We start from the raw sequence: 24,604 nt of genomic DNA on the forward strand, positions 1-24,604 counted from the left end.
TGTAATCTGTGACATCATTCTGCAAGTTCTTTCAGCTATATGACCTTTTATAAAGTCTTACAGTAGCATAACCCCACATGACGACTGAGATTTGATCATCTGGAAGAAATACACTTAAAAAAACTCACACTGGGATATTTTCTCCAAACTGAGTTTCACTTCATTCCCATTCATTTAATTCACATTCATTTAATTACTTAATTCACTTAAAAAATTTACACTTGTATTCCCTTTGCCAAAAGAAGGTAGGAGGGTTTTAGGAACATCTCTTTTTTTATAAGGCACAGTTGCTAGGGGTAATTACACACTATGTTTTGTGGTGACCCCTACAACATTTACATCAGCACTTTCCGTTAGTAACTCAAGTATATAAACAGTGTTTTATACATGATTAAACATAATTTTCAGATTCATTGATAACATTTGACATACCCCTGGACAGAGGGAAGTCGTTCACCAAATAACTAGTAAGCCCTGCTACTGGGATCTAGAACTTCACAGCAGACAGTGCTTGGACCCGAGGAATGTTCTCTACTCCTGCAAATGTTCCAGAACCTGTGTTACAGATGGGGAAGATGCAGGATCAAGATGGAGGACATTCCATTTATACTCATAGCTCTGAACTGGCCAACGCAAATATGGTACTCTGACCTGATCAGATTCCTGGCAGATGCTCTGTTGGCTCCTTTTGATTGACCGGTCTTCTGTGCCATGGGCCGGTTTACTGTTCTGCTTAACAGTCATAGGCTTTATTAGCATGGCTGTTGAAGTACAGGTCTTAAAGGAAAGGGACCTCTTCAACTTGGTGATACCTACAATGTTAAAAGCCAGGAAGCCCACTTCCTGGAAGATCTACCATTGCACATGGAAGGTATACTTTTCTTAGTGCGAAGAAAAAAATTCCCATGCCAGAAAATGCTCTGTGGGACAAATCCTCACTTTTTTTTACAGTAATCCTTGCAGCAATTAGCCCTGAGTACTACCAAGGGCCAGATCTTAGCGCAGGCAATATTTTTCCAAACATCACTAGCCTCCCGTTCTTTGACTTTTGGACAGGGTGTCTTTCATATGGCTCCACCTGTACACCCACCTATGGCTCAGTGGAATTTAAGTCTGTTTCTCTTTGCTCTTCACAAAATTACCCTTTCAAATTATTAGAATTATAAGAATTATTTCCTTTCCTCTCACAAGGTTGCACTCTTTTTTCCCTATCACATATGGGTAGCATGTGCCAGAACTGTTGGCTTTATCCTGTAGAGAATCTTTTGTGGTCTTACATAAAGGCAAGGTGGTATTAGGGTCTTTACCATGGTGGTTTTGACCTTTCATCGCACTTCTGTCTGTCTGGCATCAGATTAGATTTTTTAGCAGTGCTGCCAAGATGTATGTAACTGTAGGACATTTCTAGGATCTACCTTAGAGATAGCAGCTCCATGGAGCACTGCAGTAAAAAGTGTTTTTCAGTCAGCGCTGGCATATAAATAGAAGATATTATTGTAATGCTGTGACACACTTAGTATGTTGTGATGCCAAGTGTACAGAACTACCTGTAATATTTAAGTTCAGTATGTGGCAGGAGGGTCTTATTCCCACTTTGTATGAGGGAAGTAATAGGTGTGAAACCCAGCAGAGTGCTGCCATTCCAAGCTAACATTACCTGCTCATAACACTTGTACTCACAGCAGGAACCTGTGCAGAGCAGCAGCTATAGGACAACTACATTACTTTTCTTATTACCTGCTTTTAGCTAACATAAAGACTCCATTATCCTTGTAATACCAGAAAAAAGAAACAGCTAAAATAAAAAACAGATACATGCAAATTCCTCTATGCATAGATGCATATAATATATTATTCCAAGCCTGTTTCCCAATCTTATACGATTCTTGTCTTACAACCCATATGTTGGGCAGAAATTATAATTTTTTTTCTTGCTGAGCTTTGCTGCTGGCTTGCTATGTTTTTTTTTAACCATTTAACACAAAACTAGCATATTAGTAAAATGTAATGGAGATTATATATCAAGCATTCGGCAGCTGTTGGAAACATCTTATATAATATATCTATTAAGAAATTATACCACAAAGAATGTTGTAAGTACATGCATACATTTTTTAAATTCAAACTACATAACTCTGGGATTATAATCAAAGTAACATATGGATTTAAATGTTATTGTAACAGAACAATTCATTAATAGCAACATTTCATATATAAAAAAAACAAGTTAGTCAGTTCATATTTTGTATGGCAAAAGGCTCTGTATGGTGTATTAATAGTAGAAAAAAATGGAAATAACAAATAGATGTAAAGTGTATGTATGTGTAGGGAAGGGTTAAAACAGTTGAACAGTTGAAACAGTTAAAACTGTCAGTTTATTTTTGCTGTATGTGTGCCGTTGGGGATATTTCCCTTAACTTCCTGTCCTGTAACTGCAACATTGGTCATTGGGAAACATAGAGTAGGGGAATCTTTCCAACGAAAACAGATGGCAATAAAAGTTCTATCCAAACCTACAACAAAAATGTTGACTAAACATGCACTTTAACAGACTGGACAGTGAAAAATGGCAGACAACGTTTTGGAGAAACTCTTGTCCATTATAAATGTGTTATTGACAAGCTGATGGCAACCAAGCCCAAAAGAATGTTTCATCACGCCACTTCTGTTCCACCTTTCCAACAGTAGCCATCAACCATAGCATGGAGGGAAAGAGTAACATGCTGCTACTCCATTTCTCCTGTGATGGACTATAATCTCACATTTCATTAGCTCATTTATATTGAGATTGTAGTTTATCATGGGAATGAGCTTGGAGCAGTGGCTACTTTACAACACACACTGGGACCATGGAGAACAAAAGTAGCCACCATCCAGAAGGTAGGACAGTGTCAGTATGAATTTAGAAATGTATACAGCCACATAATACACAAATAGGATACATTTTTGTTAATAGTTAGGGTACTTGAATGCATTTTTATGATATAACTCCTCAATTTAGTGGCACTTTAAAGCAGTGCTGGAGATTTTTTAATTTAAGCACACTAGTACTGCAGGGAAGGATCATCTTGAAGTGCGTTAGGCAGCAGGTAATTGACAATGGGACTAAATAACTGGATGATGTGATCGACGTTGGATTCACATTAGGTGGATATTGTCATAACTTTCCCAACTTTCTGAGATGAGAAAGAGGGAAATCTTGTGTGCAGGCAAAGGACACACCCCTAGTGCACCACCACAATGAATTAACGCACAGAAAATGATTGGTTAAACCGATGAATGCTTTTTTTTTAATTTCTTCCTTTATACTGTTTTTAAAAAAACAATAAATGCAACAATTTACAGTTTAGATGAAGTTTAGCACAGTAACACACTTATGATAGTTAAATAGAGCTTTTTTTTCAAAAGAAGAAAGATGGACAGAGGGATTTGGTTCCAAACTAGGGACAGTTGGTAGCTATGCATAATGTATTTTTTTCTTTTTTGTAGCTAAAAGACTATTTTTTGGTGCGGGTGTCTTTATTTGCTTTTAACTCTTTGTGGGAATTGGTTAGGGGGTATTAATGTACTCCTTGCTCATTCCCTGGGATCATATGTGAGGAAGAGGCCCTTGTCCTTCAACATTAAAACAATGTGCCTTTGCAATTTTACGGGGAGCCCCATAGCATTTTTGTAATGTGTACTGTCAAATAAAAAATACAAAAAAACACTAAGTGCATCGTCATGTCATTTGCTCCTTCTTTCCACCTCATCTAATCAGAGAATGCCTTATATTCATTGAAAAAATAAAAAAACGCTCTCTGAATGGTGGTGGTTCTAAGCGAGTGACTCCTTGTGCTCAGTGTGCACAGGGGAAGGTTTGGAGCCGCACCCAGAGGATCACAGCTATCATTGTACTGTATGTAGCACAGACTACTACAGTAATTTTCCGCATTCCCCAGAGGACCTCTGGATATCAGATATGGATACTTACATCAAGGTTAGCTGAACCAATGTACAGTAATTTTCCATATAAGATAATATCTTGCATTCCACTTTAAGGTATACCTGTCACAGGAGAACTATGTAGGCTGCCATTACTGACCTATCCTTCTGAGAATGTTATTTCCCTGGCTGTCATGCTAATCCCATGTCTTCTAAGCCTTCTATACCATGGCTTCTATACCAGCAACACGTATAGAGGGAAGGTACATTTTCTGGCATTCATTTATTTCAGATTGATTTAAAAATTATTAAAGCCACACACAGCCAGGCAACTACCATTTTGAAAAGAAGATCAGCAATGCCAGCCCCTTAATGTTTCTCAAGACAGGTGTAGTTTAAGGTTATGAAATTAGGGCACGTATGTCAGTTGGAACATCGCCATTCTATTTCCCAATTCAGTGTTAGTATTCTGCATTGTGTTTCATTCTTTATTTTGCATTATACCACATACAGTAGATGTAATAAAATGAAGAGCATACCATAGCTGTCAACTTTAAGGATATTAGAACAACAATGTCCCTTGTTATCCTGGATGAGCAGTTGCGCATATATAAGTTTGTGCACTCCTAGTTATTATACCTACTGTATTTGAAAAGTAGTCAGGAGCAAGTGCAGGATTTTGGCAAATGGAATTTCAGTTTTGCTGTTGAACAAAATGTTCATGTTTTTATGTAAATATAATTTTTTTTCTAGTTTGTACAATGAATTATGTAAACTCCTGCATATGAAGAGTCCTTTAGCCCTTCACATTTCATTGCCATTATCACAGGCCCCCATTTCCAGTATTCTTGTTACACTTTATTTTCACTCTACATGTGCCAACCACTTTGTGTAGTGAATTCTGGGGTGTCAGCCCATAAGCAGTGGTGACACATTTGGGTAATACTGGCTACACACATGGCACTAATTCTGCATTCTATAATACATAGAGCTGGATATGTCTGCAGGGTTCAGACAGTCCACCTTTATTACTGTAATACTTGGCCAGCATGAGGTATGAGGAATATACGTAGGCTGCAGAACATACATACTCTTAATTTAAAATATATTGTTCCATTACATTTATTTAGTGTATAAACAAATCTGGCTCACACATTTTGTAAATGTGGATGTTTATTCCTTGCAAAAAGTGAGTTTCTTCAAAATTTTAAAACTGTACCTCAGCAAATGGAGGATTTGGAGAACCTACCCAAAGTAATATTGTGAGCTGGGTTGTAAATCATTCTGTGGCTGTTTTATAATTTAATTCAAATTACTGTATTAGTCAAGGTAAAGCACATACATTTCATTTCTCCAGGAGATATAACCCTTTAATTTGTATCACCTTTGGAGTCCCATGATCTGTACGAAAGGACTCGAACTTCCTTGGCCTTATTCGATGAACATTACAAAGAGAAAAGTACAGTAAACTATAGAAACAAATTAAAATTCACCTGACTGAAGTTGCAGCAGTAGACAGTAGATTCCTGTTGGTTGATATGACTACTGCAATTTACACCTAACATTTTGCTCAATGCATGCTTTATTAAATAAGCCTTCTTGTTATTTTATATGGTCTTTTGTTGGCTCTTCTTTTTTCATGCAGCAAAGATCATTGTCTAGGTTTTTGTTTTTTTTTGTCATGTGTGCAGTTCTAGAGGAAATCTGGACAGCAAAAACATTGTTTTGAAGTTTTGGCTGTGGTGATGACTGTTTGGGTTTTTATTGTCGTCTGCATCTCGATTAGGGGGCTTTACCCCAGACACCCCGTTCTCTCCTAAAACCTACATCTCTATAGCCAAAATGTAAAACCAAATGTTTATTACTGTAGCCATAATGTAAAAAAGACCATGCTTTGGTTTTCCAGTCTTCTGGACAAGACACAACCAAGATGTTTGGTCACATAATCTCTTCTGCTGGAGAAATCCCACAGTTGATAGGTGTTGGACATGCAGGAGGTGGGAACACATCCCCCAATAGGACACCTAATGACAGCTGTCAAAGGTGGGATTTCCTCCTGCTTCCTGTTGTATCACTAGGAAGTAAAGTGCGGGCAAATCTTCCCAAGAAGATTGGAGTGACTGAATTAAGAGTAGGGTGGCCACACGGATTTACAAATCTTTATTTATTTCAGCTTTGTATTTTCCTTGCTTGTTAAAAATTTTAATTTAAAGTGATATTAAAGTTAAAAAGTTTTTAAGCTATTTCAATTGCTGATGAAATCACTTACAATGAATGCTGCTTCTTGATGTTTAAAGGTTTTGGTTTCCTGCAGAATCAGCTGGTCCCCTGAGCACTGGCCCTGATACCCTGTTTTAGGCCTCATTCACAAAGGACTGACTTTGTGCATTGTGCACGCCCATATCGGGCTGTTCCCGGGAGGGACAGGTGCTGCATGTAGCAGCCTGTTTTTCCCTATGGGAGCACGCAGCCTTATGCTGTCATACGCACACCCGAACTGCACATTCTTGGACGCAGACAGGTTGGATCGCCTCGAGTTAGCCCTGTGTAAATAAGGCCTTAGAGTGATTCCTTTCTCAAGCAGAGTGCTATGCAGTCACCCTTGTGTGTGCTAGTAAGCTTTGTTTGTCTCCACAAACACAGCAAGTCAGACTACTTCCCTCCCCCCTGGCCCCCTCTCCTCCCTTCTCCAAGCTAGTAGATGAACATTCGCTGCGGTCTGCTCTGTCCTTTGTGAGCTTGAAGTGGACAGGAAGTTCATGGAAGCTGAGCTGAGAGAATTGAAAGCAGCTGTTCAGAAACATGATGACTGTAAGTGCTTGGGCAAAAAGGTAAAGGAATATTTTGCTGGGCAATGTATGTTTGTTTGATCTGAATTCATTATCGAAAAAAAGTTTGAGTGTTTAATAATATTTTAAGTATTTGTATCTGTTTTTATGTATCTAAGTATCTGTTTTTAATTTGTTCACACTTTAATGGTTATTTCATCCTTTTTAATACAGATACGATGGGAGAAAAATATCACTTTAGGCGAGCCTCCTGGGTTTTTACACTCTTGGTGGTGGTAAGCTTACATTTTTACATTTCAGTCAATAAATAATATGTTTTGCATACAGAAATGAAAGTGAAACTTTTATGTGTTTGCATTTGAAAGTTATTTTATGTTGTTACTATTGCTATATACCTAAAAGTACAATTAGAAGGTATTTGTATTTTATTATAATCCTACTTCCCTTAAACATTTGTATACATGCACAGACTGTGTATTATTATAACGGGTTTTTATAACTTGAGCTGAAAAATGTAACATTTTACTTAAATACATTTTAAGGTTTAATGGTGTGAAACATATTTATGCAGCGAATAAAGTAAAGGAAGAATTTGGAACACCAATCTCAGTTTTGCAAGGGGCATTTAGTTCTGCTTTACATGAACAGTCTAAACACTTACACTGAAATAGAGGAATAAAGACAATTAGTTGACTGTGCTACTAAATGCTGCATGGATATATTGTTATTGAATATGCGTAGGTTAAAAAAAATACATAAAAAGCAGATGGTTACATTCCTTAAAAAATATCTGGAAGATTTGTCAGTTTTGTGCAATGGCTTTATTTTGCATGTACTTTATACCGTGTTTCCCCGGAAAAAACGTCCGTGTCTTATATTTTTTTTGGCTCAAAAAAACACACCAGGTCTTATTTTCGGGGTAGGTCTTTTTTTCTTTTTTTTTTTTTTTAATGTATAACAACCCAAGGTTAATGCAAATCCAAATTAAATATTCCAAAATGGCAAAGTTAAGAATATGGTGATCAGGGGTGCCGTACATTTCCAAGAGCAATTTGGTAACCAGAATGAGCGAAGCGCACTTTCACTATCGATTCCTCACAGGCAGAGTGTATTTGGTATCACTCCGCCTGTGACAGGAGACGGCGCTATAACGGGTTATGCGGCTCTGCTCCCTCCACTGCCACCTCGCTTTCTCTAGCGCTGGCTTAGTTGGCACAGTGATTTTCTCCCGCCTCTCCAAGTTCCCCCTTATGCCACCACCGGCCCTGGGAATGGTCACAACTAGGTCTTATTTTTGGGGTAGGTCATATATTTTAGCAATTCGCAAAAATAGTACTAGGTCTTATTTGCGGGGTAGGTCTTATTTTTGGGGAAACAGGGTATTAATGCATAAAAAAGTGTCCATGCCACTTCCATCTTGATGAGGACAAGGGCCTCTTACCCACCACCCTGGCCCAGTGGTTGTGGGAGTCTGCGGGCAGGGGGGCAGGCCACTAGTAATACCTGTTTGCTCCCTGCAGATGATTCTTTCTGCATTTCTGACTTATCGTTCTCTGTTTTGCAATGTGTCTGTTTGAAGTTAGCCATCTTAGTAGGCAGAGCTTTGCTTTCAAATGCCAGAGCTGCCTTTGTTAGAGGTCCTCAGACACAGCTTCCTCTTTAGCAAGGAAATAGTGAACAGTGCAGTAGCGTCTTCATTAAATCTCACTTAAAGTATGCTAAGACTAGCAGTCAGAGGCAGCAGTGCCTTAGATCTCGCACTGAAAAAATGCAGCTATGAGGTTGCAGGAGTGCCTAGACACCCTCACATAACTCTGCTATTTACAAGAGGGATTTAGGGCAAAAGATAAATCATTCAGGGTGGCACATATGCACATTTAAAATTTCTAGATGTTCACTATAACATAGCAAATCTTCACTTTTTAAATTCAGGTCAACTTTAATTTTTGCTAACAATAAATTATAAAATGGCTTTGTGTTTTTACATATATTTTTGGCAAATTCAGCTGCAGACCTGCTATGTTCATCCACATGTCACTAACTATAGAGGAATCTCCCTCGAGCCTCAAATTCTGTTTGAGGTTTGCTGTTCGAGGTTTGGCAAAAGGGCAAACTAAATGGCCAGCTTTGGCCTGTTTGCCTGCCTGAACCGCTGACTGCTTTTGCAGTTAGAAGTGATTTATACCAGACCCTTATCCTAGATAGTGATCTGGTATGGATTTTGAAAAGAGAACCCTTTTGAGAAAACCCCAAAAAGGTGGGGTGCCCAACAAAATCCATACCAGACCCTTATTTTTGATAAGAGTCTGGTGTGGATTTAGAGGGGACCCCAGGCCAGAAAATCAAAATCTATACCAGTCCCTTACCAAGATTTGCAGCCTGGCTGGCCAGGAGAGGGAGAGGCAGTGTGTGGCCCTCTCTCAGCTGGATCATACCAGGCCTCATGCCCTGGAAAGGCACTATTTTTAATTGTTGATGGGAATAAGAGCCTCATCCCCATATCCAATGCAAGAGAATGTGGGGGGCTGGGGACTTACTGGTATCTGGAAGCCCCCTCATTTAAAGGAGAACTATGAGGTGAGTGCTTTTCACTCACCTCATAGTTCTAGCCGACCTGTGACAATGAGACTGTCACAGGTCGGCTCAGTAGATCGGGAGGTAAGCGAACACATATCGGGTTCGCTCGCCTCTCGATCCTGTCACGGCTCTCTGCCGTGACAGGGGGAGGGGCTGGATTCCCCTCTCCCCGACACATGGCTTCCAATACCATGTCTATGCAGATGACATTCAAATAAGTATTTCTACTCCACAACTCACCCCCTCAGTGTCACTAATCTACTAACTGACATATCAGTCTGGATGTCTCAACACTTCTTAAAACTCAATCTCTCGAAAACGTAGCGCATTTTATTATTCCTCCTGCTCGTGCACCCTCCCCCAACTTTTCCCTCGAGATTGATAACACAACCATCCATCCATCCCCTCCCTCCAAGGTGCTAGGTGTCATCCTTGACTCTGACCTCACCTTTCTTCCCCACATCCAATCACTATCCAAATCCTGTTGCCTTCACCTTCGTAACATCTCCAAAATAAGCCCCTTCCTAACCAAGGAAACCGCAAAACTACTCATCCACTCCCTTGTTATCTCTCGTCTTGACTATTGAAACTCCCTCCTCATTGGCCTACCACTACACAGGCTACCCCCCCACCCCCTTCAGTCTATCTGCTCAGTGTCTGCAACCCCCCTCTGCCAATCCCTGCACTAGCTTCCAATAGCCCAAAGGATAAAATTCAAAATATTACAAATCACTTATAAAGCCATCCACAACTCTGCCCCCGGATATATCTCAAACCTTGTCTCGAAGTATCACCCTAACCGTCCCCTGCGCTCCTTCCAAGACCTCCTGCTTTCCGGCTTCCTTGTCAACTCCTCCCATGCTCGCCTCCAGGACTTCTCTGGAGTTTCTCCCATCCTCTGGAACTCTTTACCCCAACCTGTCTGTCTAAATCCCACCCTGACTGCCTTTAGGCGATCCCTAACGACTCATCTCCTCAGGGAAACCTATCCCACCTCAACCTAACCACTCAATCATAACATTCTGAAACAATTCATCCCACACAGCTACCTCCTCATGTATCACTTGCCCTTCCCTTTTAGATTGTAAGCCCTCATGGGCAGGGCCCTCCTTACCATCGTGTTTTGAATTGTATTGTAAACCTGTATAATAATAATAGTAATAATAATAATAAGACAAAGAGACGTTTTGGTTTACTACTGGAAAGTTAAAAAAAAAAATCCCATGATTTATATGATTTGGAATACATCATCAAATAGCTATTTTCCTACTACAGCTTTTAAATTTGCTTTGTTTCTGTATATTCATCATTCAATCGCAACTAATGCCATTAAGGTATAAAAAGTAGATAGCTACTCCAGGATTTTGCTTTACTGGTATGAGGCAATACCTAGACTTAGGGTGATTACAGTGAGGTGCAGAAGATGCTGAGGCCCCTGATGTCATGCAGTGTACTATATATTTTTTTCTCAGATTCACTGTTTTTGATTGCATATTTGACTGCTAAACACACAAAGGTGCTCCTGAAGATTTTTATTCTCCCGCTGTTTTGGAGAACAGCTTGGCTGCCTCAGTTAAATACCCTAACATGTTCCTTTTTACAGCTCATATACAGTAGTTCTGTTGAGGTGAAACTGTACAACCTTTCAGATGGGCTATGATTAAGAGGGCACAGCCCTGCAGAATGTTTTACATTGTGTAGCTCTAGTGAGTATAAAGTCTACAAAGCCATCTCATTTACTACAATTTTCTTTGTTTATATACTCTATACTCTATTGTATATATACTGTAAGATATGTTGTTGAATTGGGCAGTAAAAAAGTAATATTAAATATAGGTAAAGTTCTTCTTGGAGAACTCAACATAGTTTTACTGCATAGTTTAAAAGGCTAAATTCACAGACCTAACACACCAGTATATGGATCTTTATATTCTTTACGTTCCATTAGATTTGACAATTACAGCCACATGGCTAAAATAAAGATCCTTGTTCTTGTGTTTGTGAATTTATCCTTCTGATTCTTTTATTTGCTTTCAGACTGGCACAATGATGTTGAGATCAGACTTTGTTTTTAGATGGCTGCACATGGCTGAACTCAGAGCTTCTCATCAGCTGAAGGCTTACAGGTGCCACATTCTCTTTGAAAATATTCATATCCGAATTTGGTTTGCCCATAATGAGCAAACCAACAGATTTACGTTAATGCAGAACTTCACAGGCACATCTACTTACCTTTCCTTCCCTTGCCATTCTTCTGCTAGGAGTAAAAGCAAACGACTGTGTGAGAGTAACGAATTGGCATATTTCCATGCCCATTCATACCCAAAAGAGGCAAGTATTACCATTGCCGCCATACAGTGAAGGGAGCAGTGGCGAGCATAAGGAAAGCTAAATATAGACTGCTAAGAGTAAGGAGGTTAAATCAAATGCGTTACTTTGCCCTAAATGAGCAAAGTAAAGGTTTGCTTTAAATCCCAGCTCCAGACAATTTTATTTTTAGATTGAGCAGTTAATAAAGCAATTAAAGAGAATCATTTAGAATACAAGTTGTATTCCAAATATGTTATATGTACTTATATAGCACTGCTTTGCCTTTTGAGTCTAAATTCTGCCTAACATGCTTAGGTACACCAGTTTAGAACTAGATCACAGTTTGAAAACATACCCACAGTCTTATTAAGGAACCACCCATGAATTAAAAGTGTGTTTCTTCCCTAAACTAGGTACCACTCCTCCCCATCCCCCCTGAAATCTTCCCTAGATATTTGCTTTAACTTCATATCTGCATGCAAGTTTGTAAATCTAAAATCTGCTTTTGATTCAAATGAAAATCAACAAGTTTAGGATAGGTGGTTTTAGGTGGTAGTTTAGGATTAGGTGGTTTTCTTTAAGGATGGAAAGTGGTTTTACTATACAAAGCCTGCTTGGAGAAAAAGCCAACCCCAATCAAACGAAGTGCCCAAGGCAGGTGAAAGTGTTATGCAGGTGCATTAAAACATGTGTCAGTCTATGTACCATGACTTAGCTCACAACATCTGAGAATATATATCCAGATAAAAGGGATCTAACAAATCAATGCCTTGGGTGTCCATTCCTTCATCTAAAGCCGACCGTTTAAGTCATGGCAGAACCACATAACAGCAACAACAATGGTAGGCCAATCAAGGACTTGGGTGGAACACTACTGAGACTTTTTTGTGGCCTATGACACTCAAACACAAAACATGCCATGTTGAAAGATGCAGGGATGGCTTAAAAAGGGCCTGAACTGTGAAAGCTGTCCCCAAAAAGCAAGCAGAGGGCAACATACTGCTGACTGTAGGCTTCATGCAGCTGATCTTTTCCCCATTTTGAAATGCCATGTCTACTAGACATGTGCGATTCGTTTCGTTACTAATCGAAATTCGTACAAATTTTCCTGAAATTCCGAATTTCGGAGCATCCGAAATCCGAATGGCAGTTTCCGAATTATATCCGAAATACGAAATTCCGTTAACGAATTTCGGATCCGAATTTCATTGAAACAGGAACTAATATTACCCCTGTAAATGAGGTTGAACAGCATGACAAGATTTTTTTTCAATTCGAGATACGGATCCGCTGCTGCTGATACATTACAATACACAGTTACACACACAGGCAGGAAATACGAAATTCCGTTGACGTATTTTCGTTAATAGAATGAATGCATTAGAGGTGAAACTAGAAGTCGTATTTGATCTCACACTGCAGATATACAGCTATTTGGCTCAAGGCAGAGGAGTGCCTAGGCAAGGAAGAACATTAATATTTCTTAGAAGGCATTCAAGATAAAAGGTACATTTTTGGGGGGACTGCTTGGGCATTATTACCATTTCTAGATGTTTTACTTCAGATGTTGGTATTCAGTTCAGAATGATTTCTCTTGGCATGTGTCAATAAACGAACTAATCCACAGCCAGAGACATGGATGGCTAATTCCATAATGTATTTTACATTCTAAATAACCATATATTCTAATAAATAAGGTAAGAAAAATTCTAAAACACATTGGTAAATTCTTGTAATGAAATTATACTTAAACAAATAAAAGCATACTAAATATTTTGATGGTCCTGAGTAAAAAAACAACAAAAAAACAGTGATCCCTAATTTACCACTGCACCTGGAGTTGATTTCCTAGAGGAATAAAGACTGTTCACTTTGCAAAGTAAATGTTCCCTGAGCTTAGTAAAAAAGATGAAGCTATGTCAACAAACAACCACTCATATACTAGAAAAATCCCTGTTTTTTTCACATTTCCCTTCTATATGTTTGGATTAGGTGAAATAACATACTCTATATTTACTCTGCAAAGTATATCTATCACATTCACGCAAATACATAGCATTTACTCCTTAAAAGTGAACTCTAATTAGCAAAAATACAAAACAAAACAGTATGCTGTGCGCCCCACTCCCTCCAACCCCCGGACAGTTATGGTTAAATGCTCATTTAGTCTAGGTTTAAAGCAAGGAACAGTTATCTTGTTTGTCACTCCCCCAGCAGCTGACACTCTCCTCTGTTCCTGATATGTGGGTAGGCCCTGGACATACGCACACACATACAGTATGTCTATATACACACTTTTATTTATATATATACAGCATATATATATATATATATATATATACACACATACACCGATCAGCCATAACATCATAACATTATGACCACCCCCTAACATTTTGTATGTCCCCTTTTGCCCCCAAAACAGCCCTGGCCTGTTGGGGCATGGACTCCACTAGACCTCTGAATGTATGCTGTGGTATCTGTCACTAAACTGTCAGTAGCAGCTCCTTTAAGTTGTGTAAGTTACGAGGTGGGGTCTCCATGGATCAGACTTGTTTTTCCAGCACATCAGTGGCCAAAGCCTCCACCAGCTTGCCTTCTTCCCGCAGTGCATCCTGGTGCCGTCTCTTCCCCAGGTAAGCAACAAATACGCACCTGGCCATCCGCATGATGTAAGAAAACGTGATTTATCAGACCAGGCCACCTTCTTCCTGTTGGTTATGTGTTGGTAAATAAAGCACTGAGATCTTGAGGACTCCTGAATTAAGTTTTACTTGCTTAGAAGAACATTGCATACATGTATATAGCAATACAGCATTATCAGCATTATAAAGGAAACATATATACAGATAGAACTTCCTGTGTATATCATAGATGAAAAATTAACACAAAGACTAGCATAGACTAGCATTGCACTATACTGACATCTACAGCTCAAAAGATAATATTACATCTCTAAATGTCAGTAATGCAAATCAGTTAATATTAGCATATGCTGGTGTATTTCCAACACCCCTTCTCAACAGCATATGCGTTGCTATATGATGTTTAGCTTCTCTCTTCCCGTGATGTTGATTTGAGTATGCTATGTGTCTTAGCAGTATATGATAGCTTGCAGGTTGGTATTCCTTTTGTTGCCTCTTCTAATTTCAGGTTGTTCAGCAGAATTTATCCATTGTGAGTTCCACCTCTTGTTCTGATTTCTGTGCAGCTTCGCTTTGCTCAGTTTTCTTTGCTGATTCACTGGGCCAATTCACTTCACAACTCCCCTGAATCATTGTTTCTTGTGATGGGTTCTCATCGAAATAAACACTACAGCTTATTGTCACTTTGTCAGTCTTTGGGTGGAGGATTCTATATCCCTTACATTGTTCACTATAGACCACCAGAATACCTTCAATGGCGGTGTTCTCCAACTTGGATCGCTTCTCATCCAAACACTCTGATGTGCCCTAGGCTAGGCTTCGATCTATGCCATATTTCAAATGGGGTGCTTTCAACGGCTTTTGATGGTAGTCTGTTCCGTAGGTATGTTGCAGTCATGACTGCTTCTCCCCAGTATTCCTTAGGTAGGTTGGCGTCTGACAGCATGCATCTGGCCATTTCTATGACAGTGCGATTTTTCTGTTCTGCTACACCATTTTGTTCAGGAGTCTATGGTGTGGTTGTCTGATAGCCTGTTTTTTCAGATGTGATTCCACCTGATGTGGGAGTTTTCATTGGTCTGCAAAAGTCACTGTGTATGAGCTCCATGGAATGAGTGGTCTTTCTTTGAGTGGCCTGTGGGGTACGTGTGGCCTTTGCTTCCATGCAGCATATGCATGTCATGAGCATTTGGCAGGGCAGTACGGTTATATCTTCTCATAAGCCTCTCTTTATAATATCCTTGATGGCTTCTGGGTTTTGGTGCCCTATTCATCTGTGCCATAGATGGATACATTTGTTGTGTGGATTATGAGTGGCTGTTTTGACTTGTTCATCTGCAGTGATGAGTTTGTATAGGTGTTTATCCAAATTTTCCTTTGTGAGGATTTGATTATTATTTCAGATTGTACATTCATGACCTCTGAATTGAACTGTGAGACTGTTGTTAGGAAGGGTTTTCACTGATAGAAGGCTTGATTCTAGTTCTGGAACATACAATCCATTTTCTCTAGAATACTCTGTCCCCTGACGGTGTGATGCAGTTCAAGAATCCTTGACCTACTGCAGTAATACTTTTCCCATTTGCTGGGAAAACTTTGCACTGAAATCAATTTCTGTGAAAAAGGTCTCATCACTGGTCATGTGACTCGTTGCGCCTGAGTCAATACACCATTTGCGTGGTATACTGTTCTGAGTCACTTTACTTTAGTCACTTCAAGGTAGCGCTCCATGATGTGCCTGCAGTTTCCTTTATGGCGGCCTTACCTCTTTCTCTTGTGAGTGCATCTCGCTTTCTCTGCGTGGATTTCCAGATGGAACAGTCCTTTTTCAGGTGACCAGTCTTTTTACAGCGAAAATACGCTCTGCTTTCTTTGGTTTTCTTTGTGTTCTCATGCACTTTAAGGGCTTTCTCATTTTCTTCAGTATATTTTCTTTCATTCTGTCATATTCATCGATTAATTTTCCTTTGGTGTATTCTAGTGTTAGTTCCTGCTCAGGTCTGGTTTCTAGAACATTAATAAGAGCATTGTATGACTCTGAAAGGCTGCATAGCAGTAATGCCACCTTGTGGTTATCTTTAATTTCCTCTTCAATTGCACGTAGCTGTTCTATGATTTCCAGCATGACATTCCCATGTTCACACATTTCCTGGCCTTTTTCTAGCCTCATCTTATATAGTTTGTGTAGCAGATATAGTTTACTGTTTAGGTTTGAGCGCTCATGCAGTTTTTGTAACGCAGTCCAAATACCTTTAGTTGTATTTTCTTTTCTTATGTGGATGAGCTGGTCATCTTCCACTAGCAGACTTATAATTGCTTTTGCTTGCCTGCTCTTCTTGTCCCATTCCTCTGTGGGTTCATTACTGGGTCTGTCTGTACTCAGTAATTGCCACAAGTCGTCTTTGCTTAGCAGCATTTCAAGCTTGAACTTCCATAGCTGGTAGTTGCTATTGTTGAGCTATATAGGAGGTATATAGGAATATATTATCAGCATTATACAGGAAACATACAGTATATACAGATAGAACTTCCTGTGTATATCATAAATAAAAAATGCACACAAAGACTAGCATAGACTAGCATTGCACTATACTGACATCTATAGCTCAAAAGATAATATTACATCTCTAATTGTCAGTAATACAATCAGCACATGTCAGCATATGCTGGTGTATTTCCAACACTTCCATTGCTTTGTGGTCCAGTTTTGATGCTCACGTGTCCATTGTAGGCACTTTTGGCAGTGGGCACAGGTCAGCATGGACACCCTGGGAGAAAACAAAAGAGAAGGGCGCCCACCCTAGTGTAGATTCTTTTTAATATTGTATATTGAGGTAACAATAAAAACATACTCACAAAAGTGAATCAAGACAAAAGTGTAAAAGGTAAGCCAGGATGACATCTGAAACAAGCTGCACAGAAAACTGTGTGACAGCACTAACTCCTTACGATGACACGTTTCCGGGGCCACGCCCTCTTCAACCAGATCTGATGAAGGGGGCGTGGCCCCGGAAATGCGTCATCGTAAGGAGTCCTGTGCTATCACACAGTTTTCTGTGCAGCTTGTTTCAGATGTCATCCTGGCTTACCTTTTATTGCAGCTTCCCAGGCTGAAGTGGGGTACCACCCCTAGTAATCCTCACCCGCAACTATCTTTCATTTGTTGGTCAACGTTTGGCGCTTCTGATTCATTTTTTTATTGGTAGCATGGACACCCTGACCAGTCTGCAGCTACGCAGCCCCGTATGCAACACACTGCCATGCACTTTATGTTCAGACACCTTTCTACCAGAACTAGCCTTAACTTTCTCAGCAGTTTGAGCTGCAGTAGCTCTTCTATTGGATCGGACAACATGGGACAGGCTTCGCTGCCCACATGCATTAATGTGCCTTGGCCGCCCATGATCCTTTCGCCGTTTCACCGGTTTTCCTTCCTTGGACCACTTTTGGTTGATTCCGACCACTGCACACCAGGAACATCTCACAGGAGCTGCCGTTTTGGAGTTGCTCTGACCCAGTCATCTAGCCATCACATTTTTGTCCTTGTCAAGTCACTCAAATCCTTCCCCAAATGCTTCCCCATTTTTATCTGCTTCCAACACAACTTAGGGACAAAATGATCACTTGCTGCCTAATATATTCCACTTCCAGTTGACATTGTAATGAGTTAATCAATGTTATTCACTTCACCTGTCAGTGGTCATAATGTTATGGCTAATCGGTGTATAAAGCCTCACAGTGCAACTGGTTTTGAGGGTAAAATATGATTAATAATAACATCAGCTTTTGCTGTATTTAAAGCATATACCTAAGCCTAAACTTAAATAGAAGAGCAGTTTAGCCACTATATAATAGAAAACTTTCAGCAACCCTAATTAAAGAAATTACAATTCACACCAGATTGTGTGCAGTCTCTATTTAAAGTGTGATCTGTATTCTGCTCCAGTGTTTGATTCCACTCCTGGGAGCAAGCCTGCAGCCACACATACTGACTTACAGAGAGGCAGTCACCTATCTATTTTGTGATTGCAATGGAGAAACTCTTGAAATGATAGTTTCTTCTCCACACGGAGGACCCATCAATTACGGGACAGACATGTATTTTGAAATTATTTATTAGTACACTACTGGGATATAGCATATATTTTATCTCTAGCTGTATTTTACAAAGTAAAAAGATGTAGGTTGGAATTTTGAAATTCAGAGACTAAAAGTTTTTACGCGTAATAGTTTTTACAATCAATGCTCCAAGATAATATCAATGCTGCCATTGGGAAAATGTTCTTTTTAGAATGTAAAACGTATAATGAAGTCTGATTGGATTTATCTGGTTCATAGCTTTATCGTGCAAATGTTACTGATCTCACCCTGTTTTTGTTCTTACAATTTTACATTCAAAGTGTATATAAGTCAAAACACTTTTTTTCATTTTAGATAGAGTAGGGATGGGTTTTGTTACTATCTTGGATTTGCCCTCTCTGTTTATGCTGGTGGTCGTTGTCAAAGAAAGTGATGGAAAAGCCGACATGTTTAAGGGGGAATTCCCCTTACTTTTTTAAAGAATTATTCACACTTCCTGTTGCATCCCCAAGACAGGAAGTAAAGAGAAACTTCCCCAAGGGAGTACATGCAGTGAAAAATAAACTAAAGGTGGCTATACATTATACAATTTTTGTTCTAAATTTTTGTTTGTGGCTCCAACCCTCATTCGATTTATACCAAGACTTCCCCATTAAGCATAGTCAAATGTCGATTTCAGAAAGTTCGTTAGCCATACTGATCAACCAATTTTTGACGAACGACGGAAATAATTTCCTTTTGTGCATGTGCCGTGTTCAGAAAACCCCCACTGATTCATTGATTTTCGTTCAGTCAGAAAAAAAATTTTCAACCTGACCGAACGAAACATTTTGATTACAATATCAAAAACGAAAATCGGTGATGTACCATCAACTGTTGGATTTCCAATGGGAAGGCCGTTGGTGGACGATTTCTGACTGACAATCGCACAGTGTATGGGCACCTTCACAGGGGTTTCCATTCTTCCCTACTTTATCTAAAGTTAGAAGTAAGGTTTCAGCTATACAGTACATATACGTTAAAGAAAATTTAGGGGGTTATTCACGTAGGAGCCAAAGGATCCAGCCGTAGCTTGGCTGATCCTTTCGCCCTGCAAATGACAGCCCAGTTGTAATGACAGATCAGCGTCCCCAAATGACCTGGGGACGCTGATCTGTCATTAAACAATAACAACTGGGCGGAGCTGGCCGTGATGTCACACAAACAGTTGGGCGGAGCTAGCTGTCACTGCTAGCTCCACCCAATTGTTTTTTTTTTCTTTAAAAAAAATATTTTTATTTAATATTTATTTACCTTTTTAAAAATATTTTTTCAACTTTCTGTTTCAACTTTTTTCATTGATTTGCTATTCTACTTGGTACCATGCAGGTACCGAGCAGAATAGCCAAGCTGAATGCCGTTTGGTGGCATTCGGCTATTCACTCACATCCGTTCGGCCCTGTGAGAATAGGGGTGAACGTCAGTGAGTGAGCTGCCAGAGCTTCGGCTCAGCCGATCCAGAGTCAAAGTCCTTCTGCACTTCGTTCCAGCCGAACATGCAGAGCATGTTCGGCTGACCGAAGTGTAGCCGATGTATGGCTAATTTCAGCTATAGTTCAGCTCACTTCACTTCAACTGGGTTATTCACTTGGCTGCCTTCGGCAGCTGTGTGAATAGTACCCTTAATCTCTAATTAATCGTACATCGGCTAAAATCAGCTATACATCGGCTGCCTTCAGCTGCTCTGCATGTTCAGCTGAGCCGAAGTTCAGAAGGTGTTTGACTCTGGATCATCTGGATCGGCTTAGCCAAAGCTTCGGCAGCTCACTCGCTGCCGTTCGCCCCTATTCTCATAGGGGCTCAACGGCAGTGGGTGAATAGCCAAATGCCCCTAAACGCCATTCGGCCTCGGCTATTCTGCTCGGTATCTCCGAGGTACCGAGCAGAAAAGAAAAGAAGTGAAAAGAATCCCTAAAAAATTGTTTTAAGAAGGATAAAAAATAGGAAAATAAAAAAATGAAATACAAATATTTTAAAGATAAGAAAAAAAAAGAAAAACAATTGGGCAGAGCTAGCAGTGACAGCTCCTATTGGCCGGCCGCTGCCATAGTCTTCTTGCAGGTCCAATGAATAACAACTGGGCAGAGCCGGCCATTATTGTTTAATGCCAGCGTCCCCAGGTCATTTGGGGATGCTGATCTGTCATTACAACTGGGCGGAGCAAGCCGTGAGATCACGGCTGGCTCCATCCAGCTGTCATTTGCGTGGAGATCGGTCTGCTTCGACCTACCATTCTCCACGTTTCGGCTGTCACTTCGGCTCAGTTGAGGCGAAGCATAGCCTTCGGCTTGGCAGAGCCACTCGGCTGCTGTACAGGCTATTGTGAATAGCCTGTACAGCAGCTCTTCAGTTCGACTAAACCGAAGGGCTCCGGCGGCCAAAGAGAGCCGAAGGATCAGCCAAAGCTATGGCTAGATCCTTCAGCTCTTTAGTGAATAACCCCCTTAGTTTGCATCAGGACCCCTCTTAACATCAGAATCTGATGTACGGGTGGACACTGCAGAAACTGATTTAAGGGGAATTCAGTATCCAGAGTCCTCCGTTTCATCAGAGTCACCAGAATCCCGCTTACATCACATTTCCCAGAGCCTTCCCCCACATCAGAGTCAATAGAGTGATCCTTATTGCATAGTACAGTACAGGTTGCATGTTTCATTGATGTGGATAAGCTTGATGACTTCATGTTATTCATCCTTTGTCCATCTTAATGGTTAAACTAATGTGTTCTTCCGTGGTGCTAAATATATGATATTATCTGGATATAGTATTAGATCTCCCAAGACTACTTCCCTAGGACCTGTGCTTAAAGGAGAACTATGGGGTCAGTGCTTTTCCCCATAGTTCTCCTTAGGGTAACGGGAGGACACAAACTAGCGTCCTCCCGTTACCCTAAGCTCAGTATACTGAGACGCCGCACCTGGAGCGGATCCCGACATAGATGACGGGATCCGCCCAGCTGCGTGAGTGACAGCGCTGGCAGATCGGAGCGGGGAGAGGGGAATCCAGCCCCTCCACCTGTCACGGCAGAGAGCCGTGACAGGATCGAGAGGTGAGGGAACCCGGTATGTGTTCCCTCACCTCCCGATCTACTGAGCCGACCTGTGACAGTCTCATTGTCACAGGTCGGCTTAGAACTATGAGGTGAGTGGAAATCACTCATCTCATAGTTCTCCTTTAAACCTAGTATGTAACAATCTAAGCAGATACCTCCTGTTATGTTATGTGTTGTTATAATATTGTAATGCAAATCCTGTTATTATATTGTAATCCAAAAAAGAAAGTGTTCATCTGTTATGGAAAGTATAAGACGGAGAACCCAGAGGACCCATTTTGTCCATTCGTTTATGCCAAAATGTAACCATTTCAGCAATGGAGGGTTTGTCCTTTCATCAGCAATGAAAGGTCATGAAGGTAGTATCGTGAAAGGTCATGAAGGTAGTAAGGGACAAATTCATTATCTTATATGCCTCTTTATTAGTTCAGGGCTAAATCCGATCAATTGTATTGCCCCCTTCATGAAAACCACTTATGTACAATTATCCATAAAATAATAACATTTGCTTCATGCAACTCAGCTGGTACAACTTCACAGTATATGCTAATATTTACACATCTTTGGTGGACTCCTGGATGGATGTGTTTTATCTACCATTCCCTGTGTCATATATTCATTTCAAGGATCAAACTTATCTTAACTCCTACAGCATTATCATCCTCACTCCTGTATTATAAGTACACTGTTTGCTCTAACCACGATCTTGTGCTTACAGTGTTTAATTTTCAGGCTTCCTTGTCAAAATGATGGAGATTAAACAATTCACTATCATGCACATTTTGACAAATTTGAGTTGAATGACCATAATCCAAAATAAGTGTAGACTACACATTTTTTTCAGAGAATTATCATCCAACAAGCATCTAAATGTTAAAGCCCCCCCACAAACCTAAAAGACTTTCCTTAGCCCACTAATTAAAACACTCTCACTCCTTGCTAAACCTTATTAACCACTTCAAGACCAGGTGTTTAGACCCCATTCCTGGCCAGGCCATTTTTCAGTATTCAGTGCTGCGGTACTTTGATTGGCGTTTATTCCGTCATGCAACGCTGCACTGAAATGAATTTTATACCATTTTTTGGGGACAGATAGAGCTTTCTTTTGGTGGTATTGAATCACCACTGGGGTTTTTATTTTTTACTATATTAAGGAAAAATTATTGAATTTGTTGGGGAAAAAAAAGTTTTTGTTTCATTATATTAGGAAGCAATGATTATTACCCATATTTTTGGTAACATATAAAGGACGGGGTCACGTCGGGTAAATAGACACCCAACATGTCATGCTTTAAAATTGCGCGCACCCGCGAAATCGCAAAAAACTACCATACCCAAAATTGACCATAGGCGACACTTTAAAAGCTTTTACCGCTCATCAGTTTAGTGTTATCAGTGATTCATAGCCCTAGAACTATTGCTCTCATTCCGTCGTTCGCGACGATATGTAACATGTGCGGCGAAATCGTCGTTTTCGCACGTATGCGCACCCAACGCCTGTTTGCATGCGTGTATGTAGGGGGGGGACTTTTAAAAAAAAATATTATTTTTTATTTGTAACTTTACATTTTTGGGGGGGAAACTTAAATATTTTTTTTTTCAAATTTTTTTTTCCACTTAACTTTATTGCTATCACATAGGGGGATAAGAAAACCCCCTTATGTGATAGCAAAATATGTGACAGGTCCTCTTTATGGAGACATCAAACCCCCTGAAGAAGCTGATGAAGCAGAGATCTGCTTCATCAGCTTTTCTCTCAAGCATCTGAAGCTGGAGAGTGACACAAGAATGCGGAAGTGATGTAATATACATCAGTTCCGCATTTTGACAGCGGAGAGGGGACCGGAGGGAGGTCTACGCTCGACGAACGCTCTACAAAACGCTCAAAAATATAAATCCCATTGTATTCAATGGTCTCGTTCCCACCTTGGCGTATTTCCGCCCGTCCCTAACGCGCTACAAAACGGCCCACGCCTGAAATGGTACAGGTAGTACTTTGGGCCGTTTTGTTGCGCGTTTCCATTGGGATACAGCCAAGTAGCCTTCGGAAACGCGCGACGGTCACGCGACAGACGCGCATATGCAATACGCCTAGGTGTGAACGAGACCTAAATGCAAACAGCTGCATTAGTTGGCCATTTTCTCAAACCGTGAACTAATGGTCGACCCAAACCTGAAGCTCATCTCTATTCAAGTATTGGATTACGATATAAATATCAATTATCAGACAAACCCTGAAAGGATACCAGTCATCTAATTCCATGCCACAGAGATGCAGGCAACTTTAGGATTAGTAAATTGTCACGTACTATTCGGTGCTTGAAGTGACGAGGGAGGCCTCTCTTACAACTCCGGTCCCGAGTGCCTGAAGACTGAAGGCAGAAGTGCAGGCTCAGATGACAAAGGTAGATCAGCAGACAACACAGAGGATGTTGGTCTGATGACTGTAGAATAGCAGACAATGCAGTTGATGCAGGTCTGCGGACTGTAGATAAGGCGGTGGCAAGGTCAGGAACAGGCTGAGTCAAAACCAGGCAGGCAATGCAGTACCATGCAGAAGACAGGATCGTAGTTGAAGAACAGGCTGAGGTCAATACCTTGAGGGCAGCATGGCACAAGAACAGCAGGCAGAAGCGGAGTCAGGAACAAGGCGTGGTCGGGAATACAGAGAATCAGCTGAATGGTCAAGACACGGAACACTGGATCTAGATAGCTGGTAGCTGATGCTCACGTAGCACTGGACATCAGGAGGACAGTTAAAATAGCCTGTCTGGCGCCAGAGTCTGTTACACGTGCGCAAGTTTGCACGCGCGCATTCACAGGTCTAACTCCATGGGCCAAATCGTCTGCACGCACATTAGCAAACGCTCACAGAATGCCGCTGAATGAGGCTCCTTGACAGACTTCTTGACATAATTGCAGTTTGCGAGGAAAGAGTTCAAAAGCTTTTAGAAAAGTTACCAGCCGTTGTATTCCCTGTACATATGCCAAGGGGGCCTCTGAAGTAGAATAGATCCAAAGAACTAAAAATAGGGCCACTCTTGCCTATTCCTTGGACCTCTGTAATGTGGTCAATTTTACATTTGATCTACTAGTGACCCAGGCAAAAGCAGAAAACATAATTAGGTTCTGTATGAAAGGATTTCGGTTTGCTCACAGGCATGTAAATGAGTATATAGTGGTACTAA

At 40.5% G+C, this 24,604-nt stretch overlaps 1 protein-coding gene across 1 annotated transcript in view; it reads left to right on the plus strand.

Annotated features, from left to right (window-relative positions):
* The window catches only part of SSBP4 (single stranded DNA binding protein 4), a 372,115-nt gene that overhangs the window by 95,148 nt on the left and 252,363 nt on the right, over positions 1 to 24,604 (plus strand). Inside the window, exon 3 of the mRNA XM_018557491.1 lies at positions 6,927 to 6,988. Within this exon, the coding sequence (XP_018412993.1) occupies positions 6,927 to 6,988 (62 nt within the window). The remainder of the gene's footprint in view (positions 1 to 6,926; positions 6,989 to 24,604) is intronic.

This window comes from Nanorana parkeri, unplaced genomic scaffold (assembly GCF_000935625.1).
Source record: "Nanorana parkeri isolate BGI_ZX_2015 unplaced genomic scaffold, ASM93562v1 scaffold286, whole genome shotgun sequence".
NCBI lineage: Eukaryota > Metazoa > Chordata > Amphibia > Anura > Dicroglossidae > Nanorana > Nanorana parkeri.